Source organism: Danio aesculapii, chromosome 5, assembly GCF_903798145.1.
Source record: "Danio aesculapii chromosome 5, fDanAes4.1, whole genome shotgun sequence".
Taxonomy (NCBI): domain Eukaryota; kingdom Metazoa; phylum Chordata; class Actinopteri; order Cypriniformes; family Danionidae; genus Danio; species Danio aesculapii.
The window spans coordinates 50,537,807-50,564,672 of NC_079439.1; the positions used below are offsets into that span (position 1 = coordinate 50,537,807).

At 37.0% G+C, this 26,866-nt stretch overlaps 1 protein-coding gene across 1 annotated transcript; it reads right to left on the minus strand.

Annotated features, from left to right (window-relative positions):
* Positions 1–26,866, minus strand: tmc2a (transmembrane channel-like 2a). Its single transcript, XM_056457142.1, has 19 exons — positions 26,849–26,866; positions 25,988–26,334; positions 22,295–22,444; positions 10,548–10,638; positions 10,318–10,399; positions 10,033–10,139; positions 9,833–9,931; positions 9,134–9,276; positions 8,250–8,397; positions 7,837–8,025; positions 6,897–7,076; positions 6,637–6,795; positions 6,351–6,479; positions 6,188–6,255; positions 4,900–5,139; positions 4,692–4,817; positions 1,377–1,455; positions 467–590; positions 1–274 (listed from the first exon to the last, which is right to left on the minus strand). The coding sequence occupies exons 1-19, from the start codon at positions 26,864–26,866 to the stop codon at positions 66–68; spliced, it is 2,688 nt and encodes an 895-aa protein (XP_056313117.1). The 3' UTR covers positions 1–65.

Below are 26,866 nucleotides of genomic sequence, written 5' to 3' on the forward strand. Positions count from 1 at the left end.
ATTACTTTCTCTAGAAAAAAAAAATAGTGTACAGACAAACAAGACAAAACAAATAACATCACACATTACTGCCGTCTAGGGGGTGGACCTTGACCCCTACCTGCCCCTGGTTGGCCAGGTAGAGGTCCAGGACCCCTGGGGCCTGGCGCTCGTGTCACAGGCCCCCGTGCATTAGGATTGGCTGATGCGAGTGACACATCTTTCTGCAGATGCACACCGCCAGCTGTGCCTGGTTTAACTTTTGGAGATTTTCCACCCTGGCCCTGGTTTTTTTCTGAGGAAACAAAGGACAAATTGAACAAGATTTCTGTTTCATCATTCATAATTAAGACATGTTTAATAGCTGAATAAGTATTAGTCTAATTTTAACAGTTTAAAATGGCAATGTTTTTTTTAGTAAATGGCTAAATAAATTGCATAAAAAAACAATTTTATCCAGTAATATAACATTCAATGTAATGCTCACCTGTGATATTCTCTCGAGGGGAAGGAGGCGTTGGAGGGCGATTAGGAAGCAGATCCTCTAGGTCTTTCATCACTTGGTTAGTGCTGTCTTTATTGTTCCGTCTGTTCTTCTCCTCATCTCTTGCCTAGAAAGCAATGTAAAGAATACAGATTTTGACTAATTGCTGCCATCTAACACACAGTGAACATGAAATATTGTGTATGCCAACACAGCATTGGGGAAAGTTACTTTAGAAAGTAATGCATTACAAAATTGTATTACAAAAATTAACTAGTAACTTTACTTAGTTACTTTTTATGGTAAGTAATGCATTAAGTTACTTTTGAGCTAATTTTGTTTTACTTTTTATTACCTGCTGAGGCTTGATCTCTTACAGTTCTTTCAGTTTTTGATCTCTTTCAAACTTTTTTCTTTCTTTTTTAAATAGAGGAGCTCTGCAATTAACAACACACTGTATAACCTACACCTTCATTTACCTTTAAAAAACACATAAAAAAAATCTCAGATCTTCCTGACCCCATATGCCATATATACAGATTATTGAAAGTTTAAAGCAATGTGTTTGCTACTTTTGTACTATTTGTCTTAAGTAAAATCCTTGTCCAATTGAAACAATCCCCTTTTCCTTTTCTTCAAAACGTTCAAAATAATGAACACATTCTCTCATTGACTGTGTGATTTATTGTGACAGCTTTGAAATTAATTTTGCAATTTTTTTTAAAAGCTAATAAATTAAACTAAAAAGTAACTCACGTTACATTTTCAAAAACAGTAACTCAATTATTATTACTTAATTTTTTTAAAGTAATGCATTACTTTACTCGTTACTTAGAAAAGTAATATTATTGCATAGCTCACATTACTTGTAATGTGTTACCCCCAACATTGTCCCAACATTAACACTACTAACCATCTGCATTTTCTTTTTTAGCTCGTTGTTGGAGTTCTTGTAGGCCTCTGACACAGAATTCAGATAGTAAATGGCCAGTCTGTAGGAAATAAAATCAAATAAAAAATAAAAAAAACTGTGAAAGTTTTATGATTGGATTGTTTGCAGCACAGATTATCCAAAAATTCATTGCCTGCCAATTTTGACAGGACCTTTTTGAAAAAGAAGTGTAATTTATTAATTTAATTCCATTTACTTGGCATATAATGATACAAATGTTAATAACACCAAACACGTTAAAAGTTCAAACATTAAGATATTTTATAGCAATTTTTTACTACTTATGTTAACTTTTTTGTTATGACATAAACAAAGGCAAGCAATGCAAATGTGCCACTTATGTTTTGAAGAGTCACAGTTATATTGACTCTAGCTTCTGCCAGGGATGGAGCAAGCTGAACTGGCGCTCTAGGAAATGACGGTCACACCGCCCTCAATCCAAAATTGAAAACCGAAGCGACCAGTTCCGTGAAGTGAAAGTTGGTGGTGTTGCGGATAAAAGTGAGGACCGGGGGGATAGGGGGTGTCACGGACTCCGCCCTCACTATTCTGCTGCCCTATGAATGCGTCGTCCCTGGCTTCTGTTTACATTTATGGTGGCTTAGTGGTTTGCACTGTCGCCTCACAGCAAGAAGGTCACAGGTTCAAGTCACACCTGGGCCAGGTGGCATTTCTGTGTGGACTTTGCATGTTCTCTTCTTGTGCTCCAGTGTGAATGGGTTTTTCCCAGCACTGGGTTCACCAGGTAGTGTACTTTACAGTGTGTGTACTCCAGTGTGCTGGATTGTGGCTAGAGGGTATAAACAGGAATCAGTGAGTGAAATTCAATACCTTTTAAGACCTTTTTTTAAGACTTTTCCTAAACATTAAGGCCTCATTGCCACTTTAGGATTCAACCTGTAACATTGGAGACAATAAAACTTATAGTATATTTGCAGTATATTTGCAGAGAGCTAGCCGGCAGCTACCTCTTTGCAACTCTCACATGGTCACCAACTGAAGCTAAGCAGGGCTGCACCCGACTAGTACCTGGATGAGAAACCACATGGGAAAGCTAGGTTGCTGCCAGAAGTGGTGTTAGTGAGGCCAGCAGGGGGTGCTCAACCTGCAGTCTGTGTGGGTCCTAACGCCCCAGTGTAGTGAAGGGGACTCTATACTGCTCAGTGAGCACCATCTTCCGGATGAGACGTTAAACCGAGGTTCTTCAAAAAAGATTATAGTTTTAAGTTTGTTGGCAAAAGCCGCTTTTGTTGGCTAAAGGCACAAATCGAATCATATGTTTTCAATGTAGCAGCACGCTAATACGCCGGCTTTTATGAGGAAACGCTTCCGCTTCCAATTTCGATTTTAAAAGATGGAGTTTGATGAACTGGATGAGGCTGTCCAACTGTGAGTGAATGGCAAATGAAAACGTCCCTTACCTCAAAACTCTGCATTATAAAAAACAGAAAACACAATGTACAGTCGGAAGTGTAGCATGCATTCATAACGTTTGTTTGCGCAGCGACGCTACTTTGAATAACTCCAATTTACTATACATTAAACGGCAACTGTGTTTCACGAAAGACAGAGTTATGATGCCATTCTTTTACCCCACATGGATGCAATGAGGATAAACAAGAGACCAAGACCTTGAGTATAGTGATGGTGAATGAATGACAGCTTCTAAATGTGTCTGAGAGACATCCCCCTTTTGCCCAGTAGGCCTACCTTGTGTTTTATTTGCTTATGTAAGTTATTTTTTAGAAGATAAATATAATATATAAAACTATACATTATTTGTATTATTTCATAAAACCAATTTGTCTGATGAGCTTTTTATATTAATGAACAATGCACAGATATTGATGTTTCACAATATTTTTACACTACATTATTTAAATCTACCAATCTTAGCTTAAAATGTTTGCATGCAATTGCAATGTTCGCAATCCCAAATATCAGAAATGACAACAGATTGTTAAGATTTAATTAGTGTCAGATTTATTGTTATTGATTAATGCACTTACTTTACAGATTTCATTAATCCATTTTCCTTCTGCTTTTTCCCTGGTTTATCACAGTGGAATGAACTGCCACTTACTTGACAGATTAATATATTTTTAATTTTAGGTGGTTTGTGTAATGTGTTTTATGTTTGGTAAAATAATTTCTAATTGCATCCTTAGTGATTGTTCAACCAATTGCACTGTTTTGTCCCAAAAGGTGGATTAAGAGGATTTTGCAAAAACTGCGATGCAGTGGCGCAGTAGGTAGTGCTGTCGCCTCACAGCAAGAAGGTCGCTGGTTCCAGCCTTGGTTGGATCAGTTGGCGTTTCTGTGTGGAGTTTGCATGTTCTCCCTGCATTCGTGTGGGTTTCCTCCGGGTACTCCGGTTTCCCCCACAGTCCAAAGTACAGGTGAATTGGGAAGGCTAAATTGGCGGTTCATTCTGCTGTGGTGACCCCAGATTAATAAAGGGATTAAGCCGAAAAGAAAATGAATGAATGAGTGAATGAATTTCATATACTGAATAATATCCTGTAGATGGTGACAGCAGGAATAAGAGTGTTGCCTTGGTTACTGCAGTAAACAAAGCAGCAGATCAAATTTCAGGCAACCATTGACATACTGATACAAAATGTAATACCTTGAGAAATACCAATTAAGACTTTTAAATACTTTTTAAGACCCCGCGCACACAGTGGGCAAGAAGGGCATCCACTGCACAATGAATATGCCAGAGTAATTTGCAGTTCATTCTGCTGTGACTGAGCCAAAGGATAGTGATTAAGGAGGAATGACCAGAAGGAGAACCAGAACAAAGAAATTGCTGAGGGTTCCAATGAGAGATCCTTAAGAGGCTTTGTAATTAATCAGTAAAACTTGAATATTTTGCTCTAAAACATAAACTTTACACTCCCAGCACACTCACACCCTAAATGTTCTTATCTAGTTACTTATTAGATACATGCTTTATAACATAGCTTCATGTTAAAATGTGATAGTTGTTAACAAGTGAGATGTTGTTTTGAACATTTCAAGTGAAACCCATGTGATCACATCTGAAAAAAAGCATGTGCACAGAAGGGGATGTAAAAGTTGTAAAATAAAATCAAAACCACACATTTCACATATTTTGTATGTGATTTTACCATGTGATCGCACGTGAAACCCATAAAGAAATACGTTCTGGCTCGATCAGGATCTGAACAACGGGCTGCTAAAAAATGTCAGTGCTACCCACTCATCCCTACCTGCGTTACGTGATCATGACATTTTTAATAATTCACTTACACCATGAGAAGTACTGCAGCTATTATGAGTCCGGGGTTTGCGATATATCCGAAGAGAGTCCCCATAAACGCAGGTAGATCCAGATCAATGGTCTCCATAACAACGTCGAACATTCTTTCCTTTCCACTAAAGTAACAGGAAATTACAAGTTATACATAATTGTTCATAATATAAGTTAATTTGGGCTATTATATTATGCTTTTAGTACCTGAAGGGTCCACAATCAAATGATGGAGGCAAAGACATAATGGTGTAAACCACAGGTAGGAGACTCAGAAAGAGTATGAGCAATAACAGGCCCATGTAGAAGTTATTGGATTTAGAAGCTTTAAAGACCCTCTCATGTGGGACATTACAGGCCATTACAGCCCAGCATTGATAGTACATAGATGACAGGAGCCGCAGAACATTGATGCCCACAAGACCAGGAGCATAGAATGCCCCCATCCTGGCAAACACAGAAAACAGCTTTGTATATTCAAGTACAAAAGTGTATAGTAGCTTATTCTTGTTTGTTACATTTTAAAAGTGTGCATAAGAGGGGAAAATGAGCCATGAATGTGCACTCCAGTACACCTAAGTAGTTTCTTTTTACTGTACATTAAAGGGTTAGTCCACCCAAAAATTTAAATGACGGTATTAATTATTCACCCTTATGTCATTCCAAACCCATGACATCTTTGTTCATCATCAGAACACAAATTAAGATATTTTAGATTAAATATGAGAGCTTCCTCATTTTCTATAGACAACAACAGTCCCAACTCATTCAAAGACAAATACCAAAAAACATCCTCAAACAATGCATATGTTTTCAATGGTTTTCAATTGCGATTACTGTGTTCTGTATATGTGTCGTTCTCGTTCAAAGTAATGATGTTTACCTCGCATATGCCTGTGATTTGTTTCAAACTGAGGATATCGTGCACAGGCATTTGAGGTATGCATCAGTGCACATTGCGCCTTTTACTGACTTTAAGAAGAAGCTGTGGAATAAATTCATTACTTTTGTCTTCATTGAACCAAAGAGGACATATTTTCATATTTATCTGGACTTAGAACAAGTCAGGAACATTGCTGTCAATGGAAGATGTGGGAGCTCTTGAATTTCCTCCAAAATATCTTAATATGTATTCTGAAGATGGACAAATCTTCAGAATACAAGTGGGTTGCCACGACATGAGGATAAGTAATTAATAACATAATTTTTTTTTTTGGGATGCCCTTTTGATGTTGTATTATATATATTTTTTACAAATACTTTTAAGATTTGAGGTACCCTACAGTGCCCATTCAATGCAAATAAGGTTTCAGGTAATTTGGTAAAAAGGATCTTTTTTTATTCGCGAATCTGTATTGAATTTAGCTGCAGGTTAATTTTCACTGTTGAGAGACTAGATAGATCTTAAACTTATTATGCATAATATTCAAACAGAAAGAAGTGTATAGTGCATAAAACCAAGTATTGTACCAAATCTATGTACATTTGTTCCTACCAGATCATTCCTTGGTTAAAAACCAAACCAAGCACATTGCCACTTATGTCAAATTCACCATAGGAAGGCTGAGAAACAAACAAACAAACAAACATAAAAATGCTGTTAATCATTAAAACCTTAAAAAGCTTAGATTGGTGATTATCCTATATATTAGGTTTACCCATCCAGCTTCCAGATCCCAGCACCAGCAGTAGTTCAGGAAACGTACAATCAGCGCTCTCAAGAAGTCACCGATGAGGATGGTCAGATATGTCACCTGTATATCTGATATAGTCAGCTTCACAAACTCCTAATGATTGGGTGAGAATGATTAAAATCTTTTTTTTGACCATTCATAAAAAGGCACAACAAATATGCAAACAATCTGTCTTGTCAATTATTCACTATATACTTTATAGATGATTCTGCTGTTTCTTTGTGCTGGACAATTAACACAAGACACATACTACTCCCACTGTGGTTTCCCAACATGGGCCTCTGATGGCATCCCCTGGATCGATAGGAGGTGGAGTGCCTGTGTCATTTGGGTTGTTGGCTGTGTAGTTCGCATAGTACTCCTTCAAGAACCAAATGCTGGCATTTTTTATAGACTGCTCTTCTTCAAGCTTTAAGCAAAAATATATTTGGTCAGTTAAAAAAAAACTGATTCTCTACTTAAAACATTGCATGGACAGGAAGTAAATGATATCATTGTTATAAAACCTACTTTTGCATTGACCTCATCAAATAGAGCCAGCAAAAATGTGTAGAGGTTGCCAAGAAAGAGAGCAAATATACGCCCAAGCTGCCACTTGAGAGCGATACGTGGATGGTACTCCTCCAACTCTGCGATGGTCTCAAAGAGCATTGGACCCACCAGTCCCAACAGAGACATGATGATCTCAAGCTGAGATAAAATGTTCTTGTTATTACATCACACATCAGTGTACATGTTACATTTGAAATCTGAAATTGAGTTTAAAATTTTAACAAATTAAAACATATGTTTGTAAGCTAAGCGTTTGAATTTAATTTTAACACATAGAAAAATGATGCAGAAAATATAAGCTAATATTTTGATGTCATTTTAGTTGTCATATATGCAACATTTATTTGGAAATATTACAAAAATTGCCATATATATTTTTTCAACCTTTGGAATTACAAATATGTACAAATATGTTTAAATATATTAGATATAATTATGAGGATGAACATATATAAAACATTTATTACGGCTAATCTATGTACATATTTTTAATTATGGTGGTTTTATATATAGGATTTTATATCCTACATTATTTCTGTTAAGTGACAGGGCTTTTGTCTAAGCAAAGTCAGACCTTACTGTCCTAATTAAAATAATTAAAAATCAAGGCATGATCATATATTATTTTGGTAAAATAAACGTAATCTAGAGGCCTTTGCCTTTCATGTAAGCCATTTCTGATACCAAATGATCAACTAGAAGTCAAGTTATTATTTAAAAAACTTGGATAGGTGACAAGACTTTTGTCAGGTAGTGTATGTGCACTAGTCTGATGCTAAAACTGTTTTTTCTTTAACTGATGAATAATATAATTATATAAATGCATGTCAGTTTTTGTCAATGCACAAAAAATATCAGATCAAGAAAATATATTGAATCTGGACTTGTATATCTTTACCTCATTCTTCTCATACCATGAGAGGTTGTCCATGTTTTGAAACTCTTGAGAGCGTTTGACTACAAAGTAGATGAGATAGCCACTTCCACCCAATGTACAGGTGATGAGAAAGTTGGCTAGGACACGTAAGAATCTTCTCAGATGAATGTTTTCATCTTTTTGGTTCTCCTGCTCATCCACAATGGATTCCTGTAGAATGCATTAAAACATCCCAACTGAGAAAAACACATAGTGGAACTACAGAGCATTTAGGAACATAAATATTGATTTAAATCACTAAAGGTTTGTCTTTTAGAGAGTTAACCTCCTCAGATGTCTGAAATAACAACAAAACTGTGGAAAAAACTGCAGTGGTCAGCACACATACATCAACACCTACCCAAGCATTTCCACAAATGCACATAAGCACATACTTTGAAGCTGGTGGTGATGGAGGCGTATTTATTGTCAGCTGTCTCAGCGTTCCCAATAAGATAATCCCAGCTGGTGAACATCTTCCAGGCAAAGGTGAACTCATTGTCTTCTCCGTCCCCTCCCCCCACATCTGCGTTTTTAGCCATCCTAACAGCGAGAGTGGACTTTATTCAACACTTGTAGAGAATCCATTCTCGCCGGCAGGATAACAGAAGCGCAATTTCCAATTGCATTCAAAATAACAACAAGGGTTTAATATTACAAATAAATCATACAAACATACTGCTATGCTGACTGGAATGAAGGTTTTATTTTAAAGGTAAGGTGTTTATAAAAGAGTAGACGGACATTGTCTGCTGCTAAAGAGATGAACTAAAGAGTAGACTGATTTTAAACACTTCAAAATCATTTTATGAGCAGTCTTGTTCAAAATAAAATAGTCTTTCCTAATTTCAATAGGTGGAAGAGAGGATTGTCATACAGCAAGCTACTTTTACATGTTAAGAATTGAGAATTTCTGTTCAGTTCTGATTTTACTTTTTGTAATTGAAAAATTCTGTCTTATTTTATTCTCACTATGATGTAGAAACAGGTTGAAAACACCCTTCAGCTTTTTTCCTGTAATTAAACACTTCACCTTTAAAACCAAGTATTTATTATGTTTTCTGTATCAGCTGTCTAATACAATCACACAATTAATCGGTTTAATTATCTTAGATCTAGAATCAAAGACAATTAATTGTATTCTACCTGTAAAACCTTTTGTCATTGAGCAACAACTATGCTCTTTTTTTATAGGCATAGAAATTCATAATCACATATTTCTCAAGAACATTTCATGTCATTGCTACAACATCTAGCAATGAATGAAAGAAGGACTCACGTTCTGATCACAACTATGAGGCTATACCCGAAGGTCCCAATGCCCACCATGAGGTAGGACAGAGGGAGACGAAACTTCAGGAAGCCAATGGTTCTCTGGTTATTATAGTAGCCATAGAAAAGTACTGAGTACTTGCAGTAACCCTGTTAAAGAGAAGGCATCAAAAAGAGTTATGGATAAACATGTATTTATATTAAGATAATAAGAAATATGGAATACACTGTGTAACTCTCCAATTCTTTCAAGCAGTTTTCAAAGAAAATAAGCATATATACATAGGGTCAAAAGTTTGAGACTGACAAAAAATAATGTCCAATTTAAACCCATACGTAAACTGAAAATCTTCTATGAAAACCATCATAATGAAAATGAAATATTTCAAATTCTGATTTTTTTGCTTCATTTGTCACTAATGAAGTAAGTAAAATTGTGGTACTAATTATGTAAAAAATGGTGCAGTGAAGCATAAGATATTTGTTGAATTCTTAAAACATGTTGGAGAAATTAATCATCAGATGTAAGTCAAACTTGTAGAGCTCATGCATCTTGAGGGCGCTCATGCATCTTGAGGGCTGTTGTCAAAAAGATTATATAAAAATGCAAAGAAATTCATGTTCATATTACATTGTAATTTTTCACTTTCACTTGCGGTCTCATACTTTTAGACCCCATTATATCATACATATTTGCTTATCTTACATTGAAATCCGTAAGAACAGAATAGTCCATTGCAGTATCTTGGTCTTCTCTCGGCACAGTTTTCCGAGGAATGGACCCATATGGAAGTCCCATGAGAACCTTGTTTAAAATGTTCATATGTTTAAATATAAAGCAAAACAGCATAATTTAATTGTTGGGTACAGGGGAAATATGTATATCTACATAGATAATACACTTACCTCTGGTATAACAACCAGGCCAAAAGTTAAGCTGAAGAGGACCAAGTTCATGCCATACATCCAACGGAGGAAAATAAAGTATGAAGCAACAGAGGAGCCAAAGTGACCTACAAATCAATGAAACATTGCCAAGGCTCAGAATACAGAATTACTTGAAACATTTAATTATGGTTCTAATTCTGTATAGCATATAGAAATAATTTTCTATCTAAGGTAATACATTTGAAGTAATATGCAGGATTCCTGTGTGCGATATGAGTGAGTGGAAAATGCTTTAGTACATACTCTCAACTTCCTTTATTTTCCGCTCCCATGGGATGCAAGCCGTTCTAAAATTTTCAAAATCCCTTTGAAACTTTATCCATTTCTATATGATGAGACATAAAGCATGCCGGGAAAATTAGAAGGCTGGAAGGTAATAGATTTTTACATTTTTCAAGAAAATATGAATGGTTTTCGATCTTTTCAACAGAAATAGTTACACTTCCAGAATCCTGAGATTTACATATTCTTACCTTCATCATCATAACTTTGTAGGCATAAAGCTTTCTGCCTTTCCCTTTGCCCAAAGCACCTTCAAATTTATCCACAAACTGCTGAGCCTCTCTAGACACAAGAAGAACATGGAAATAGGATAAAAACTTTTAAAGATGAAAATGGCCACTGCAAGACTTTAATAGAACTGCAGATAATAATAATAATAATAATAATAATAATAATAATAATAATAATAATAATAATAATAAAAAGTAGAATGGTTTGTACATTATTAATATTATTATTATTATTCATTAATATTATAATACTCAATATGCAATATAGAAACAAATATGATGTCAAACATTTGTCTACCAGCTATCATCCAAAACTAAAACAATCAGTAACAGAGCATTTAAAGGGCACTATTTTACCCCTTTTTCAAGATTTGTCACCAGAATGAGTCTGTAAAGTTTCAGTTCAAAGCACCCTTTAGATTATTTATTATAACTTTCAGAAATTGGAATTTTCTGCCCTGAACACAATGTAGCTGTTTTTGTTGTCTATACCTTTAATGCTAGTTTTCCCCACCCACTGTTCTCATGTGCCTGTCAGAATGTGCCTCAATCTCCGCCCTGGCTGCGTAAGATAAACAGCACAGTGACAGACATGAAGGAAGCAGATCTCACATAACATTTGTGAGAAATACTACAGTAAGAACTTTCCCAATGATTATTTGATGTGTTTGTTGTGGAGTTAATTCAAGCCTTTCTGCCACGATGAGTCACACAAAATTTTGTTACAAAGTTCACCACACACACACACACACACGCGGCAAATGTGACAGGACACACGTTAATATTCACTACTGTATGGAGATCCGTGATGTTAATGTACAAAATAAACCTGATTTAACGCCACAATACAGGATTGAAGCGTCTACTTTTATAATTGTACTGACACACAGCTGTGATGATAAAGACAGTAGAATCGCTGTAATTCATTACAAACATGCACTGCTTTAAAAACATTTTAAACTTGTAAAACTCATTCTTGATCAAATTTGATGAGGATTGATGATCACAGAGAGCTCAACAGATCTTTTAATCCCAGTTGCTTTGCGCACATCCTGTCTTGTTGATCTGATCTGATATTCGTTTCTACGGATACATGTTAATAGATGGATTTCATTGCAGACAATACAACAAATATTATTTAATTTGTTTCTCATGAGTTTTATTGTTTGTTTGTTTGTTTAATAAAAACATATTCCAATTTTGATTCTTGCAACAGATTCAAGGAATCTGAAGGAATTTCAGCGCGAAAAGGACAAGAAGGTAAGCCTAAACTTAACAACTGGGATCTCCAATCCCTCAGGTGACACTGCATCAAGAATGGTCATTCATCTGTAAGCAATATCACCACATGGGCTCAGGACTACTTTAGCAAACTTATATCAAGTACCACAATACATAGCTAAATCCACAAATGCCCATGAAAACTGTACTGTGCCAAAAGGAAGCCCTATGTTAACAGTGTCCTGAAGCGCCATTAACTTATCTGGGCTCGGAGGCATCTAGGAAAGACAATCACACAGTGGAAGCACGTACTGTGGTCAGATGAATCAGTATTTCAGGTATAATTTAGGAGAAACGAATGCTCTGTGCTCCGGACCAAAAAAGAAAAGGATCATCCAGATTGTTACCAGCAACGAGTCCAAAAGCCAGGGTCTCTCTTGGTATGGGGTTATGTCAGTGCCCTTTGCAAAGTTTACTTGCACTTCTGTGATGGCACCATTAATGCTGAATAGAACACAATATGCTGCTTTCAAGACAATGTGCAATTCTTTTTTAAATTGTGTTTTCCAGCTTTTCTTTTTTGGGGTTGTATTTAAAGATGTCAAGCCAGGTTTTTATTTTTGATTTGGTGGCAGAGCCTGGGCACTGCTCTTGTCTTGATAAGTTTTTCTTGTCACTGACTTTATATTGAACGTGTGGTCTCATGAACTCAAGCTGCACATTCTCTCGTCTCTTGACATGGACGCTTGATTTTGGGCATGCTCCGGTCACGTGATCTCGTCCTGGTGAACATGTAATTTATCTGAGGTATGCTGTTCAGTGTTTTGAATCAGTGAAATAGTTGGACAAAAACAGCCGTTTATGTGAATGCACAGAAGGTTTTTGTTTACTTATCATGCACTCGTGTCTCACATCCAGTCTTGTGTCTTGTGTTGGTGTTGTATTTAGTACCTGGCTCACGTTTACATGTGACTGTGTGCTTTTGTGTTTTGTTTCATGAGAACATGTGGTTATTGAGTGTTCTCATTGGCTGCATGCTCATGTGCTGTTTGACATGAGCATATGACTTTTGTTTTTGTCTACAGTATTTGTGCCATTTGTCCCTTTTTTTATCTTTACATTCAAAACCCTTTCAATCTGGCTGTTATTAAGCCTCTTATTAAGAAACCACAACTTGATCCCAGCAACTTAGCTAATTTTAGGCCTCTTTAAATCTACCATTTATGTCTAAAAAACTTTTTTTTAAATCCTGTCCAGTTATGCTTCTTTCTACAGATGAACAATGTTTTTAAAGTGTTTCAGTCAGGCCTTGTCACAGTACAGAAACCACTACAGTTAAAATAACCAACAAGCTTTACTTGACAATGTTGCATTTGACACTATTGATTATGATATCCTCATAGACCCCTTAAATTTTACAGGTGTCCAGGGACAGACTTTACAATGGTTTAAGTCATACTTAACTGACCTTAACTGTTTATAAATATAAATGGATAACTTTCACAAGTCAGGCCAGTAAAGTATGGGGTGCCTCAATGATCAGTTATAGGTCCTTTGCTACCTATAAAGCTTAAAACAATGTAGATCCTGTTTATCTAATCAAGTTCTGTCTCACTACAATCCAACTACCTCATTATGATCTCAAAACTCAGGACTTCTGGTAGTACCCAGAACAGCAAAGTCTTCTAAAGGAGGTCGAGCCTTTTTGTATATGGCACCTAAACTCTGGAATAGCCTTCCTGATAATGTCCGAGGCTCAGACACACTCTCTCAGTTCAAAAATGGATTAAAGACTAATTTATTTAGTAAAGCATACACAATGCATCACATAACTTTAGGATCTTTGAGTGTCCTCCATGCTGGTGAGTGGGCTTCATAAAACCAGCCATAGGACACACTCTTTTTGTCTTAATACACCAGGCACTTCGTTAAAAAAACTTCTGCGTTTTATATGTTTTTGCTATGTTTGTTTATATAACTCCTATTTTCATTTATAGCATTTCATTTTCACATTGACATTTAATATCTCTTGTTTAAATACAATATGAACAGCAGCTATGCTAATTATTTTCTTTGTTCTCCATTTCCACCTGGGGCTTCTAGAGATTGTGCAGCTCCCCTGATGGGATCCAAGACCTGCAAAGAGATGATGCCAACTATCGAAGACTTTGTGGACAACACATACACTTAATACATAAATACACTTCATTAAACATGTACACATGGACATCACTTAGGCTATGTTCACACTGCAGCCAAATGTGGCCCGAATCTGATTTTTTTTTTTGTCCACATGTGACTCAGCTAATGACAGTGTAAACAGCACAAACTGCATGGAATCTGATCTTTTCAGTTCAGTTTTGTGACACTTTCATATGTAGTCTTAAATCAGACAAAGATCTGACGTTTTGCAATGCGACCGCAGTGTGAACGGTTATGTCGGATTTCATGTGACTTTTACATAAGCTTTGAGCGACATGCATCATCATTCTGTGCTGCAAACATCATCTACTGCTCAGCAGCATAGCAGAATGGCACAAAGGGTGATTATTTTACCACAGAAAGATGGTTGTTCATTTTGAAAAAAGATTTTGAAGGCAAAACTGGTGCTTGTTAACCAATCTGGTTAACGATTGGTGCAAGAGTTGATTGCGAAGCTGAGGAGCATCTTGGGTGTTGTGGATAGAGGATCCGTGCACAAAGGAGAGGCACTTTCATTTTAAGGATGAACTATCTCTCCAATAGAAAAAAAGGGCAGGTGCTCGAGCACCCAAACCCCCTTTCTCCACATGCCTGTTGTTTATAACGAATTCAAATAAAATAACCCAAAGTAGATAAACCAACTCACAGAACATCACAGTTCTCAGTTCAGGCTGCTTATTAACCCTTGATGAGTTCTCTAGTCTACACCGCTTGTCAGAAAGACGCGCAACACAGTTGTAATAAATCACAAATGATCAGTGTTTTCAATCACAAGTGACTTATTTTAGATTTCAAATGCCGAAATACAGATTAATAGTAGCAGAACAATCCTTTACAGTTCATGAAATACACCATGGTTGTCTGTGAAAAGAGCAATAATCATATAAGCATGATTTGACAACATGCTTACTTCTTACATTGTGTGCATAATTAGATATTTTGTGCTGTCCGTAACTCTACTTTTGCGCATGCGGGTCAGTTTGGGACCATGATCTGTCCATGCAAAAAAATCAGATCTGAGAAAAAATCTGATTTGAGCACTAAACCTCGCAGTGTGAACATAGCCTTATATGCTATATAACTCCAGGTTCTTTCATTCGTTTTCTTTTCAGCTTAGTCCCTTTATTAATCAGGGGTTGCCACAGCGGAATGAACAGCCAACTTATCCAGCATATGTTTTACACAGTGGATGCACTGGGAAACACCCACACACTCTTGCATTCACATACATACACTACGGTCAATTTGCCTTATTCAATTTACCTGTAGCACATGTCTTTGGACTGTGGGGTAAACTGGAGCACCCGCAGGACCAGCAACCTTCTTGCTGTGAGGCAACAGTGCTACCCACTAAGCAACCATGACACCCTTAACTTCAAATTAACTATGTTTATATACACTCACCAGCCAATTTATTACGTATGCCTTACTAGTAATGGGTTGGACCCCCTTTTGCCTTCAGAACTGCCTTAATTCTTCGTGGCATAGATTCAACAAGGTCCTGGAAATATTCCTCAGAGATTTTGGTCCATATTGGCATGATATCATCACGCAGTTGCTGCAGATTTGTCAGCTGCGCATCCATGATGCGAATCTCCCATTCCATCACATCCCAAAGGTGCTCTATTGGATTGACATTTGGTGACTGGGAGGCCATTTGAGTCCAGTGAATTCATTGTCATGTTCAAGAAAACAGTCTGAGATGATTCACTCTTTATAACGTTATCCTGCTGGATGTAGCCATCAGGAAATGGGTACACTGTGTTAATAAAGTTAATAACCCAAATAGGCTGTGGCTCAGTTGGTACTAATGAGCCCAAGGCAGGATGTATGTATGCTTTCATGTTGTTGATGCCAAATTCTGACCCTACCATCCAAATGTCGCAGCAGAAATCAAGACTCATTAGACCAGGCAACATTTTCCCAATCTTCTATTGTCCAATTTTGGTGAGCCTGTGCAAATTGTAGCCTCAGTTTCCTGTTCTTAGCTTACAGAAGTGGCATCCGGTGTGGTCTTCTGCTGCTGTAGGCCATCCGCCTCAAGGTTCAAAGTGTTGTGCATTTAGAGATGCTCTTCTGCATACCTTGGTTGTAACAAGTGGTTATTTGAGTTACTGTTGCCTTTCTATCAGCTCAAACCAGTCTGGCCATTCTCCTCTGACCTCTGCCATCAACAAGACATTTGCGCTCACAGAACTGCCACTCACTGGATATTTTCTAATTTTTTGGACCATTCTCTGTAAACCCTAGAGATGGTTGTGTATGAAAAACCCACTAGATCAGCATTTTCTGAAATACTCAGACCAGCCCGTCTGGCACCAACAATCATGTCAACTGCAGGAGATCGTCTGGACTTTGTCTATATGCCTAAATGCATTGAGTTGCTGCCATGTGATTGGCTGATTAGAAATGAACATTAACAAGTTAGAATTTAACGAGCAGTTGGACAAGTGTACCTAATAAAGTAGCCAGTGAGTGTAAAATAACTTTATTTGTTGAAAGCTATTAGTTACTAGTCAATTAGTTAAAGTTATTAGTAACTAAAACGTTATGCTAACTAATAACCTTAACTTTTCTGAATTTGATTGTAATAATGTGCAATAATGTGCACCTTTTGTAAAGCTGCTTTGAAACAATAATTATTGTGAAAAGTGCTATACAAATAAACTTTAATTGAATTGAATGTGCTCTCCTGTCTATTATCTTGTCTAGCAACCCTTATCCTATTATTATTAATCACTATGTTCACCTGCCCTCTGTAATCAGTTTATTAGTTTGCATTTCCTATTTATCCTTGTAGTGTGCTCTATCCTGGGCTGGTTTTCCTCAAAACAGCAACTCGTCTTAACACACCTCCTTGTGAGACTAGCACACTGTTTGGTGCACAAAAGCATAGCAAATGCATTCGCTATTTAAACAACGTGGCACTGCATGAACTAGTAAAATACACCTAAAGCCATTTTGCACCAAGTATATGATATTGTTTGTTTTCCAGCAGAACCCTACACTCTCTCAGTCCGTGTTTGATGTTCTTCTAGAACGGAGGATGGTGGCAATAATTTGCCAACTTACAAAAATTAGTCTGCCAACAGTAGTTCAACCAAACAACTGACAAGACAGGACAGAGCAGCTGCAAGGTAAAGCTAACCATCAAACACCACTGGCTGTCAGCCATGATACCACTGACTCTAAAGACACCATCTTTCCAAAGACATTGGATAGAGTGAAACAGGGGCTGCTAGCCAGTAAGAGTGGCGAGTGTGTAAATTACTTTAACTTTATCCAGCAGATCACGAAAGGAAAATGTTTTTTGTTTTTTTTAACAAGAATGCTTTATGGCATCTATTTCAAGTGCTGGCAAAGTTCAAATCCAAACTGGCATTCTAAGAGTAGCCAATACCACACAGCAGATTACAAATTGTTTTTGTTGGAAGGTTGGACAACTCTGACAGTGAAAATAATTTGTGTGGTGTTTTGCTACGTGATACCCTGAAGCCATGTCACTAAGGAAGACCACAGCCAAAACTATCGCAGGCAATATATTTCTGCTCATCAGCTGGGCATTCCTCAGAAAAACGTAAGTGACCAGAGAACTTTCTATGTCCTGACTTCTCTGTCACCTGCCCAAGCTGAAATAGATCTGCACATCTGTTTATCAGTCTGCTGGATGTGGCAAGTGAGGCATGGGAACAGCAGCCAACCAGCCATGTTGGGGTTGTCATGTTGAAGGCAGAAGCAGATCTATTACATCAATTGGATTTAAAAGGTGGACGGAACCCGAAGACTGACAAGCCTAGAAAACTGTATTCACACAAAAGTCCCTACTGAGTATATTCCAAATACCTGAAACTTATCAGTAACACAGCATTTAAGATGAAAAGAAATAGTTGAGCTTGGATTCTAGAGTGACACTAATGCTGTGTTTTGGTTTTCTTGCAGACTTTTAGTATCGTATATGTGCATATTAGTATCACTCCTGTGAAAGATTGTGCACACTTACGTATCTGTCTGTTCCCTTGTGTCTGGTCTACAGTCCACATACCTGATCTGACTTCTTCCAAAACTCCCTCATTGCTTCTTACCTGCCTGTTGTCAAGATTTCCATACTCCTTGTGTTCTCTATTTGTGGCTTTCCCTTCATATTAAGAATTAAGAGAGCTCATTGCAACCTGCATCTCTATTACCCCTGTTTTCAAAAAGTTTGTGTTTTAATAAACGTGTGTGTCTGCCTGTTGTCTCCTGTGTGACAGAAAAATGGAACACACATCATAGTTCCCTGACTTCTCAGTCTACCTCTGATCAGTTCTTCATCAATCAGGGATCTTCTTCAACCAGTAAGTGCAGATTGCAGTTCAACAGTTTAGCAGCTAGCGGTAGATGGAATAAGATAGCTCAAATTAGCACATATCAACAAGAATTTAAACAACTATGTCCCTTTACAATGACAACCTGGTCTTAAAACCTTTATGCAGAAAGCCACTACAATTTCTCAGTGTTTAACTCCCTGTCAACTCCACTCCATTCACCCGTATCCCTCACCTGCTGTCAATCAGTACCAGAGCGCATGCAGATTGACTCCACACTTGTCATTAGAATAACACACTCACTGCAATACCAAGCCAAGGAGTTTTGAATTGATACCATTGAGGTAAAAATCACTAGAGCATGGGCAGGTCAAGAAAAACTCCTTCACTCAAACTCCATGTTGGACGTGTTCCTGAAGAACCTACTGCATGGAATCCACTGTGGACAACATCCTGGGACACCCATGGCACTCTTCACTCCTTCTATATCAGATACTGAAGCCTTGTCAGGATATGCCAGATTCAACTTCACAATAACTTATCAGCCAGGCATTTGTAACATTAAAGCAGATGCCTTGTATTAGTTGTACTTACCTGAATCCTCTACAGATTCTGAGAAGAATCTCCTTCCAGCCCTTGTAGTGTGTAAAACTACATTCATGTGCCTACCACATCACAACAAGACTTTCTGGGTTCTGAACATCTAGGCAGCCAAGGGACTCTCTCGCTGCTACAAATTCAATACTCTTGGTTCATTTTGACCCATGAAATCAACAGGTTACTACAGCTGCTCAGTCTGTGACATGTCAAAAACCCATCACTCAGGTCCAACACAGGACTCAAATTTGTGACTTACTTCGATAATTGAAGGCTTTACCTGTGTTCTTGTTGTGGTCAATCTTTCTTTGAGGCATGTAAACTAATAGGTCTCCCTACTGCACTTCAAAAAGCAGAAAACCTATTCCACCATTTGTTCAAAAATTATGGTATTTCAGAAGATATCATCTCGATCTGTGGTCACCAAATTTAAATCCCATGTATGGAAAGCATTCGTCAAATTGTTGGGTGTTTCCATTAACTCTCTCTCTTCTGGTTACTATCCCCAGACAAATGGCCAGACTGAGAGGAAGATCCAGGAACTACGACACTTCCTCCAGTCATACCGCCATGATGATCAACACAGCTAGAAAATATTCCTTCTTTTGGTTGAGTACACACAAATCTCTCTAGAGGCCAAGAGATCACTGATCTAACACCCTTCCAGTGTACTTGCCTACCAGACCCCACTCTTCCCTTGGACAGGAGAACCATTGGACATTCCAGATTCTGGCTACTGATTCTGAGAGAGCGTGAGAGTGATTGACCCAGCTCATATTCATCTTCAGCTTGCTGTGCAGAGAATCAAGTTCCAACCTGATGGTTGACTTTCCAATGCCCCTTTGTACCAACCGGGAGATGTAGGTGACCACCACTGGTCCATGCCTCCCCGAACCTTGCAGAAACCTTAGTTCCCAATAATTCACAATCTACAGTCAGTCTTTTCACAATCCAGAGGCAGATCAACCACCTCAACTATCAACTCTACCTCCCCGCGCTCACCCCACCACAACACGTTTCCCTGCTTAAACCTCTCTTTCTGCCAAAACAAAACAGAGACACATCCTCCAGATATTACTGATTAACCTTCCATCTACTATGTCAAGAAAATACTAAACTCTGGTTGTAGGGATGGCCAACTGGATTATCTTTTTAACTGCAATGGATTCAGACCAGAAGAAACATCCTGGTTCCCCACACTCCCCACACTGGCTGACTTCCGCAAATCCCACCCTGAGACCGTGGTCATCTACACCACTGCTTAAAAGCATCTGAAGCCACCACTTGAGGAAGGGGTAAAGTCAGGCATCAATTCCACTCCCACTCCACTCATTCCGGGCACACTTTATTTTGATGGTCTGTTTGTTGAATTAAGTTACATTGCATCTACATGCCAACTAATTCTCATTAGATTATAAGTAGACTGTTAGGTTGGGATTAGGGTTAGGGTTAGTGTAAATTGACATGTACTTGCAAAGTTTCGCAACTTCGATGGGAAGGCTGCAGTGGGAAGAAACCCGCAAGAATCACCTGAGTCACACAGGAATGTTGTGTACCTGGCTGTATATCTTATCAGCGAAGAACAAATGTATACTTTTACCACCTTCTGAGTGACTCAAAGGTCAGTTCTGAATGAATAGTGAAAATAAAAAGGGATATTGGACCTCATTTTCAACTAAGTTAAGGGAAATTCCACTAGCTAACCCTTTCTTTCCCAAACACACATTTTTTATGCAATTTATCAAACTCAAGTTAATTAACTGATTCTCTCACTATATTAGACATGTCACAATACGGAATTTCGGTACTGAAATAATAAAAAAAAAAAGTCCATTCCCCGTTAACCTTTAAAGCACTGTTGATGACGTTCTCAAACAGCACTGATTTGCCATTGTGTTCACGTGCTCAACAGAAATGACTGTGATTGGCCGTGAAGGTCATCAGTTCACCGCATTTCACCGATGTTTACCGAGCACAAACACAGACGAGCGATCCGCTGATGAATTGACTGGTCTTCACGGCTTTAAAACCCTTCAATGTCTGTGTATCTGTGTTTGCACTCGGTGAAGAGCAGTGAACTGATGACCTTCATGGCCAATTACAGTCAGTTCTGTTGAGCACTTGTGAATACTATGACTAAGCTGTGTTTATGAGCGTGCTCAGCGGCGCTTAAATGTTAGCGGGTATTGGATGTATTTAAAACTTCAGTACCAGGAAAACACTATTACAGACAACACGAGGGTGTGCTACAGAGGACTGCATTGTTTTATCGCTCACCGGCTGAAGCTGGGAAGCGTCCCCACACTTCCCCACGCAGTTTACCTGCTGCCATGAACTAAAGCCTAGGAGGACACTTGGACATTTTACTCTGAAAGAGATTGTGATGTTGTTTGATGCCTAATATGCTTTTAATAATTTAAATTAAACTGAACTGAATGATATTAAAGTGATGTTTACACCATATCTGCATTTTGAAATCGTGGCAACAGCTGGGGGTTTGTAGTACACAGCATGTTGTTGCAATGTTTACAGTGCTGATCCTATACTTCCGGGTTTCTTATCACCGCAACCTCGCTTTCGTGTTTTAAAATGGCGGGCGCGTGAAATAAGCGTATAGTCAGTTAAATGTCTGTTGAATGTCTGTATCAGCAGATATTAAGCAGACAGTCTACTAATACTCAAATGGACCATCAAAATAAAGTGTTACCCTCATTCCCACTCCCTTGATTATTAATCACTTTCAGGAATGTTTCAAGACTCCATGACCATCCTCTTGAATTAAGATAATTGTTCATTTGCAACCTGCATCTCCATTGCCATTTTCAAGATGTTTGTGTTTTTAATAAAAGTGATATTTCTGCATTTCCCAAAATAAATATTTATTTATTATGGGAATATGTACGACTGATAAAAAATATTTTGTGGTGTGTGTACTTGTGGTGTGTGTTAAATCTTAAGTGTTAAATTAGCAACAACATGTTCTGTGTTTAATTGGGTCATTTTACATGGAGTAAAAGTATCTCACTTATTACAAACCTATTGATGTTTTATTAAAAGCTAAAAAAAAAAGCAGTAAGCTTTTATAGTACAGTTTATTTCTGCATTAATGGAAATTTATATTTTATGTGCTTTTACAATGTGGGGAGTCTGGGGACTACGGTGGAATAAATTAATTAATAAAAACCACTCAATAATAAATTATATTTTCATTTGGAAATTCTAAATATTGTTCTTAATACTTTTATTTTACAATAATTGCTTTAAAAAATATAAGACACATCCATGCTGTATTAAGAATTTAGTCTTAAAATTTCTGATTCAGTAACTCATAATTCATAAACAGATTCAGTGAATTGTTTAATCACGTTTAAAATCAAGCAGTACTTGAGGACTTTAAGTCGTCTTCTCATTCGCCAGGGCTTGTTCCTGATGTTTGCTATTAATTTCTTCTTTTCCTCCACCTCCTCCATTAGTTTGGCCATTTCTCCTTCAGACATGGACTCCTCCTCTTCATCTGAATTGGATTCATCACCACTGAGGAAGATAAATTATTTAATGGATCAATTGTATTTAAACATGAACAATGTTAAACATGAACTTCATACGACTTTAACATAGTTTTTTTTCTTGGAAAACTTTTTTTATTTGACTTAAATTATGAAAAGAAAGAAAAATAATGCAACCCACACCTAAAACATCATTCAAATCAAATCACTCAGCTTAACTGTCATCTGTTCAAGCAGAGGTTGATATTGATTCCTGGCTGTTTTTTTTTTTACATTATACCTACTATGTACAGTACACTCTCCGAAAAAAAGGTATACAGTGATACAAATAATGTTCCTTAAGGAACAGTTTTGTACCTTTGTAAAAGTTGTCCCTTACATGGTACAGAAAAGACCTCTTTTACTGTTCTGTATCTTTTATGGTACAACTGAAATGAAGGTACACAATTGTTCTTAAAAAGTGTTGGACAACTCCTTTATATCTATATAAAAACACATTTTTATTATTGATATCGGCACCTTTTGGCATTTGCTTTCCACTTTTTGTAAAAAAGTGTTGTTAAATATTTAGCAAGTATTTTTTATTCTTTACTGTAAATGGAAAAACTGCATTTACACAAAATAAACTTTTTTTTAAAATACATTGTTTTAAAAAAAAACAAGACCTTCAAGACGAATATATTGAGATAAGAAAACGTTATTTATAGTGAGTTAGGAATCAACTGATTGGATAATTGGTCATGAGCTGATGCTGGAACAGCTGTGAACAAGCATAAACACATGATCCTCTCGAAATTTGTTTATAAATAAACTTCAATTAAAGAATAACTTTTATGGACACCTGGCCCAGAAAATGGTAAATCCTGGAATTTACCATTTTATGACATTAGCTTAAATACTGCCTCCACAGAAGAATATCAGTGGCTAATTCTGTAGCTCCACCCACCGATTTACACATGACATTCCCAGATTGAGTAACTGAGCAATAAACAAGCTGTTAAATAATGCAAAATACTAAGCAAAAAGTCCAACATGAAAATGCCTACACAAACATGTTTTACTTAACTCATTAACAAAATCAAAGAAATAGCCATATCAGCAAGTATACTTTCTGTGATGCTCCACAAATTCAAAGGATGGCTAAATACCAGCTGTATTACTTATTCTACATATGTTTTGCTGTTACTGTGGTCATATACAAATAAACATTCATTCATTTTCCATCAGCTTAGTCTCTGTTTTTAGAGGTTGCCACAGCGGAATGAACCGTTAACTATTCCAATATATGTTTTACGCAGTGGATGCCCTTCCAGCTGCAAACCAGTATTTGGAAACACCCATACACACTCATTCACACACACATTCATACACTACCGAAAATTTAGTTCACCTATACCCATGATGAGGTATAGGCACATGAGGTTATTGCAGACTCATACACACAATATTTCATTTATCATTGGAAAACTTGACATTGCAGCCTGATTACATTCAAAACCCACCTAAGAGTGATGCAGAGTAATATGACTTGATATGCCACTTTTTTTTTTACAATGGTAAAAGTGTATATTCTAAAGTGAAAACATTAAAAAAGGCTCTGTGTTGTGTTTACAGTGTTTCACAGACTTTTTAGGAACTAAAGGAACTTTTTTAGGAACTATACTGTATGCACATTAGGTGAATGTAGGTGCAATCTTTCCAAACAATAAACAGCATTTAGATTTTTCCATCATGGCTTTAAAAAATGACATTGATGGAAAGTTAACAACCTCTGGAGCTGGCTTGATTCATCATCTCATACATATTTAAGTGAATCACTTTAGTTGTCATTTCTCCATATTGAAAGTTTCCACAACAATTCTCCAAGACAGTTGTGCCGCAGTCACACTAGAGTTTGAGCGTGCGAAATTCTGTCATACGGCGCAGCGAAAAGGGGCAGGATTAAACAAGATGATTAGAAGTTAAAAAAAGGAGCGATTGGTCCATGTTTTAATTTTCTGTCTAGAGTGGCCATATTTTGATCCTCGATTGGTCACGCAATCATATGATGCGATTTCACAGGTAAGCTTGAACTTTCTAATGCAACGATCTGGGAAACTTGCCGCACAACCTTACGTTTCTGGTCTGACGCATTCACGTGCATATGAATGGAAGTCTATGGGGAGAAAAGTGCGGTGTGACCGCAGCTTTAGAGTTGAAAGTTAAATTACTATGTAAAACCAAGTTATCCAATCGTAACATTTACTCCCAAGCCTAAAATGGCTATATTTACATGGACATCAGTAATCAAATTATTTGCCTTAATCTGAATAAGATAATAGTATGATTAAGTTGTTTACATGAGTTGCTTTTTGAATGTATCCTTTAATCATGATTTCATAATTTGATTAATGTCATTGTGTCACCACGCTATCCACGTTTCCTCTAGAGTTTCATGTTATTTCAGCTGTTTCATTTTTAATTTGTTGACTTTAACTGCAGTTTGGCACTTTCACTTTCTTTCGGGAACATTTCATGTATGCCCCCTGTGACAAAAGAGATATTAGATGAGACTATGAACTGGAAGAGTGTTGTTTTATGGATTTTGATACCGCATGCCGAATGGAAGAAAAAACCTCTGCATTTCGTTGTGTGTGTCTGTGGTCCTTTATTGACTTGGTAGGTGCAGAGAATAGTGTGTAATACAGCTGTGTGTGTATGGAATATCCTGTTGCAAAATGCGGTCAAAATCTTACACGACAGTGTTTGATTGCGTTGTTTACATGTCTGTACTGCACTTCAATAATGCGACTAAAATCGGCATATCCACATGTCTTACTTCCATTTCTGTTTTGTTCGATTATGACCTTAATCAGATTAAATTAATCAAAAATCACTGTTTACATGGTAGACTCTTAATCCTAGTATTGTCTTAAATCACATTACAATTGGATTATTGGTGTCCAAACATACTCAATGAGGCATGTCAACAAAAAAACAAAAAGAATCTTAATCCAACCTCAAAAGAATTAGATTTTTGAGTGTAAAAAACACGCAACTGTTACAAGTGGATCTATAAAAACAGTATAAAAATTATTTTAAAAGCCACTGTTAATTTGGCAGATGCTTTCCACCAAAAGACCTACAACAACTATGAAATTATTTAATGCAGTAAACAATTTTTTATGTTTAAATATAAAAATTTAATAAAGACTATGTTTGTATGTGCATATATGATATATTGGCATATGTTTAACACAAACCAAATGATCTATGCTTTTGAAATGGAGATTAACGTCATTGAATCCTAACTGTGCATGTAGAGTGTATGGGGAGACATAGTATTAAAAATGCAATGGCCTTGAATAGTTAAAATGATACTGTCTCGGTTATAGGGACATGCAGTTGTCCATATAAAACAAAACAAAGCAATTTACTAATATGATGTAAATTGAACCAGAACAAACATTTTAGTGCTTATAAAGACCTAGCTATATTGGGAATTTCAGAACTTTGTCTCACGTTCTATATTGTACTGTCATAATCAGCTCATGAAATCAATTAACCATTAGTTGTATTTGTGTCAGCATACCTACTGTTCTTTTTCTTCTTTTCATCTTTGTCACTGTCTTTGTCACTGTCTTTTCCTTTCCCCTTTTCATTCTTTTTTCCACCTCTCCTGCCTTTTTTGCCAGACTTCTTTTTGTCTCCATCTCCTCTCTCTCGCACATTTCCTCTTCTCCTGTTCCCAGCAGATCTCCTTTGTGGAATATCATCATCACTGTCTTCCTCATCTACTGGTGCTGGTTTCTTTTTATTGGCTGCCCGGCGACTTTTGGGGGGTTTATCATCCTCATCTTCATCCTCACCATCCTCACTGGCTTTACCTCGCTTACCGCCTGCTGCTTTTTTACCTCCCTTGCCTTTGGGTTTCTTGTCCTCTAAGTAAAAGTGAACACAGTTGCATTTTTTACAAAATAAAATAAATCGAAAATCATTCTATCTGATTAAAAGAAAAACATTAATCTTTACAAAAGAAAAATGCTAGGTCTAGCTCTTCAAAATGTCACTATTTAGGTTTTCTAGCTGGTGGGAGTAAAAGCATTACACTAGGACAAGGTTGTAAGCAATAAGAGCAAAATACAAATTCTTGTAGAACTACTGGTAACACTTTATTTTGATGGTACATTTCAGTATTAGTAGACTGTCTGCTTATTATCTGTTGATACAGACATTCAACAGATATTTAACTGACTATAAGAAACTTTGCAAGTACATTTCAACTTACACTAACCATAACCCCAACCCAGACCTAACAGTCTACTTATAATCTAATGAGAATTAGGTGCAATGTAACTTAAATTCAACAAACGCACCATCAAAATAAAGTGTGACCGAAATACTCATTTAAAAATAATAATAATAAAAAAGAAAGAAAAACATTTATTCTTACCTTCAGCACTCTCCACAT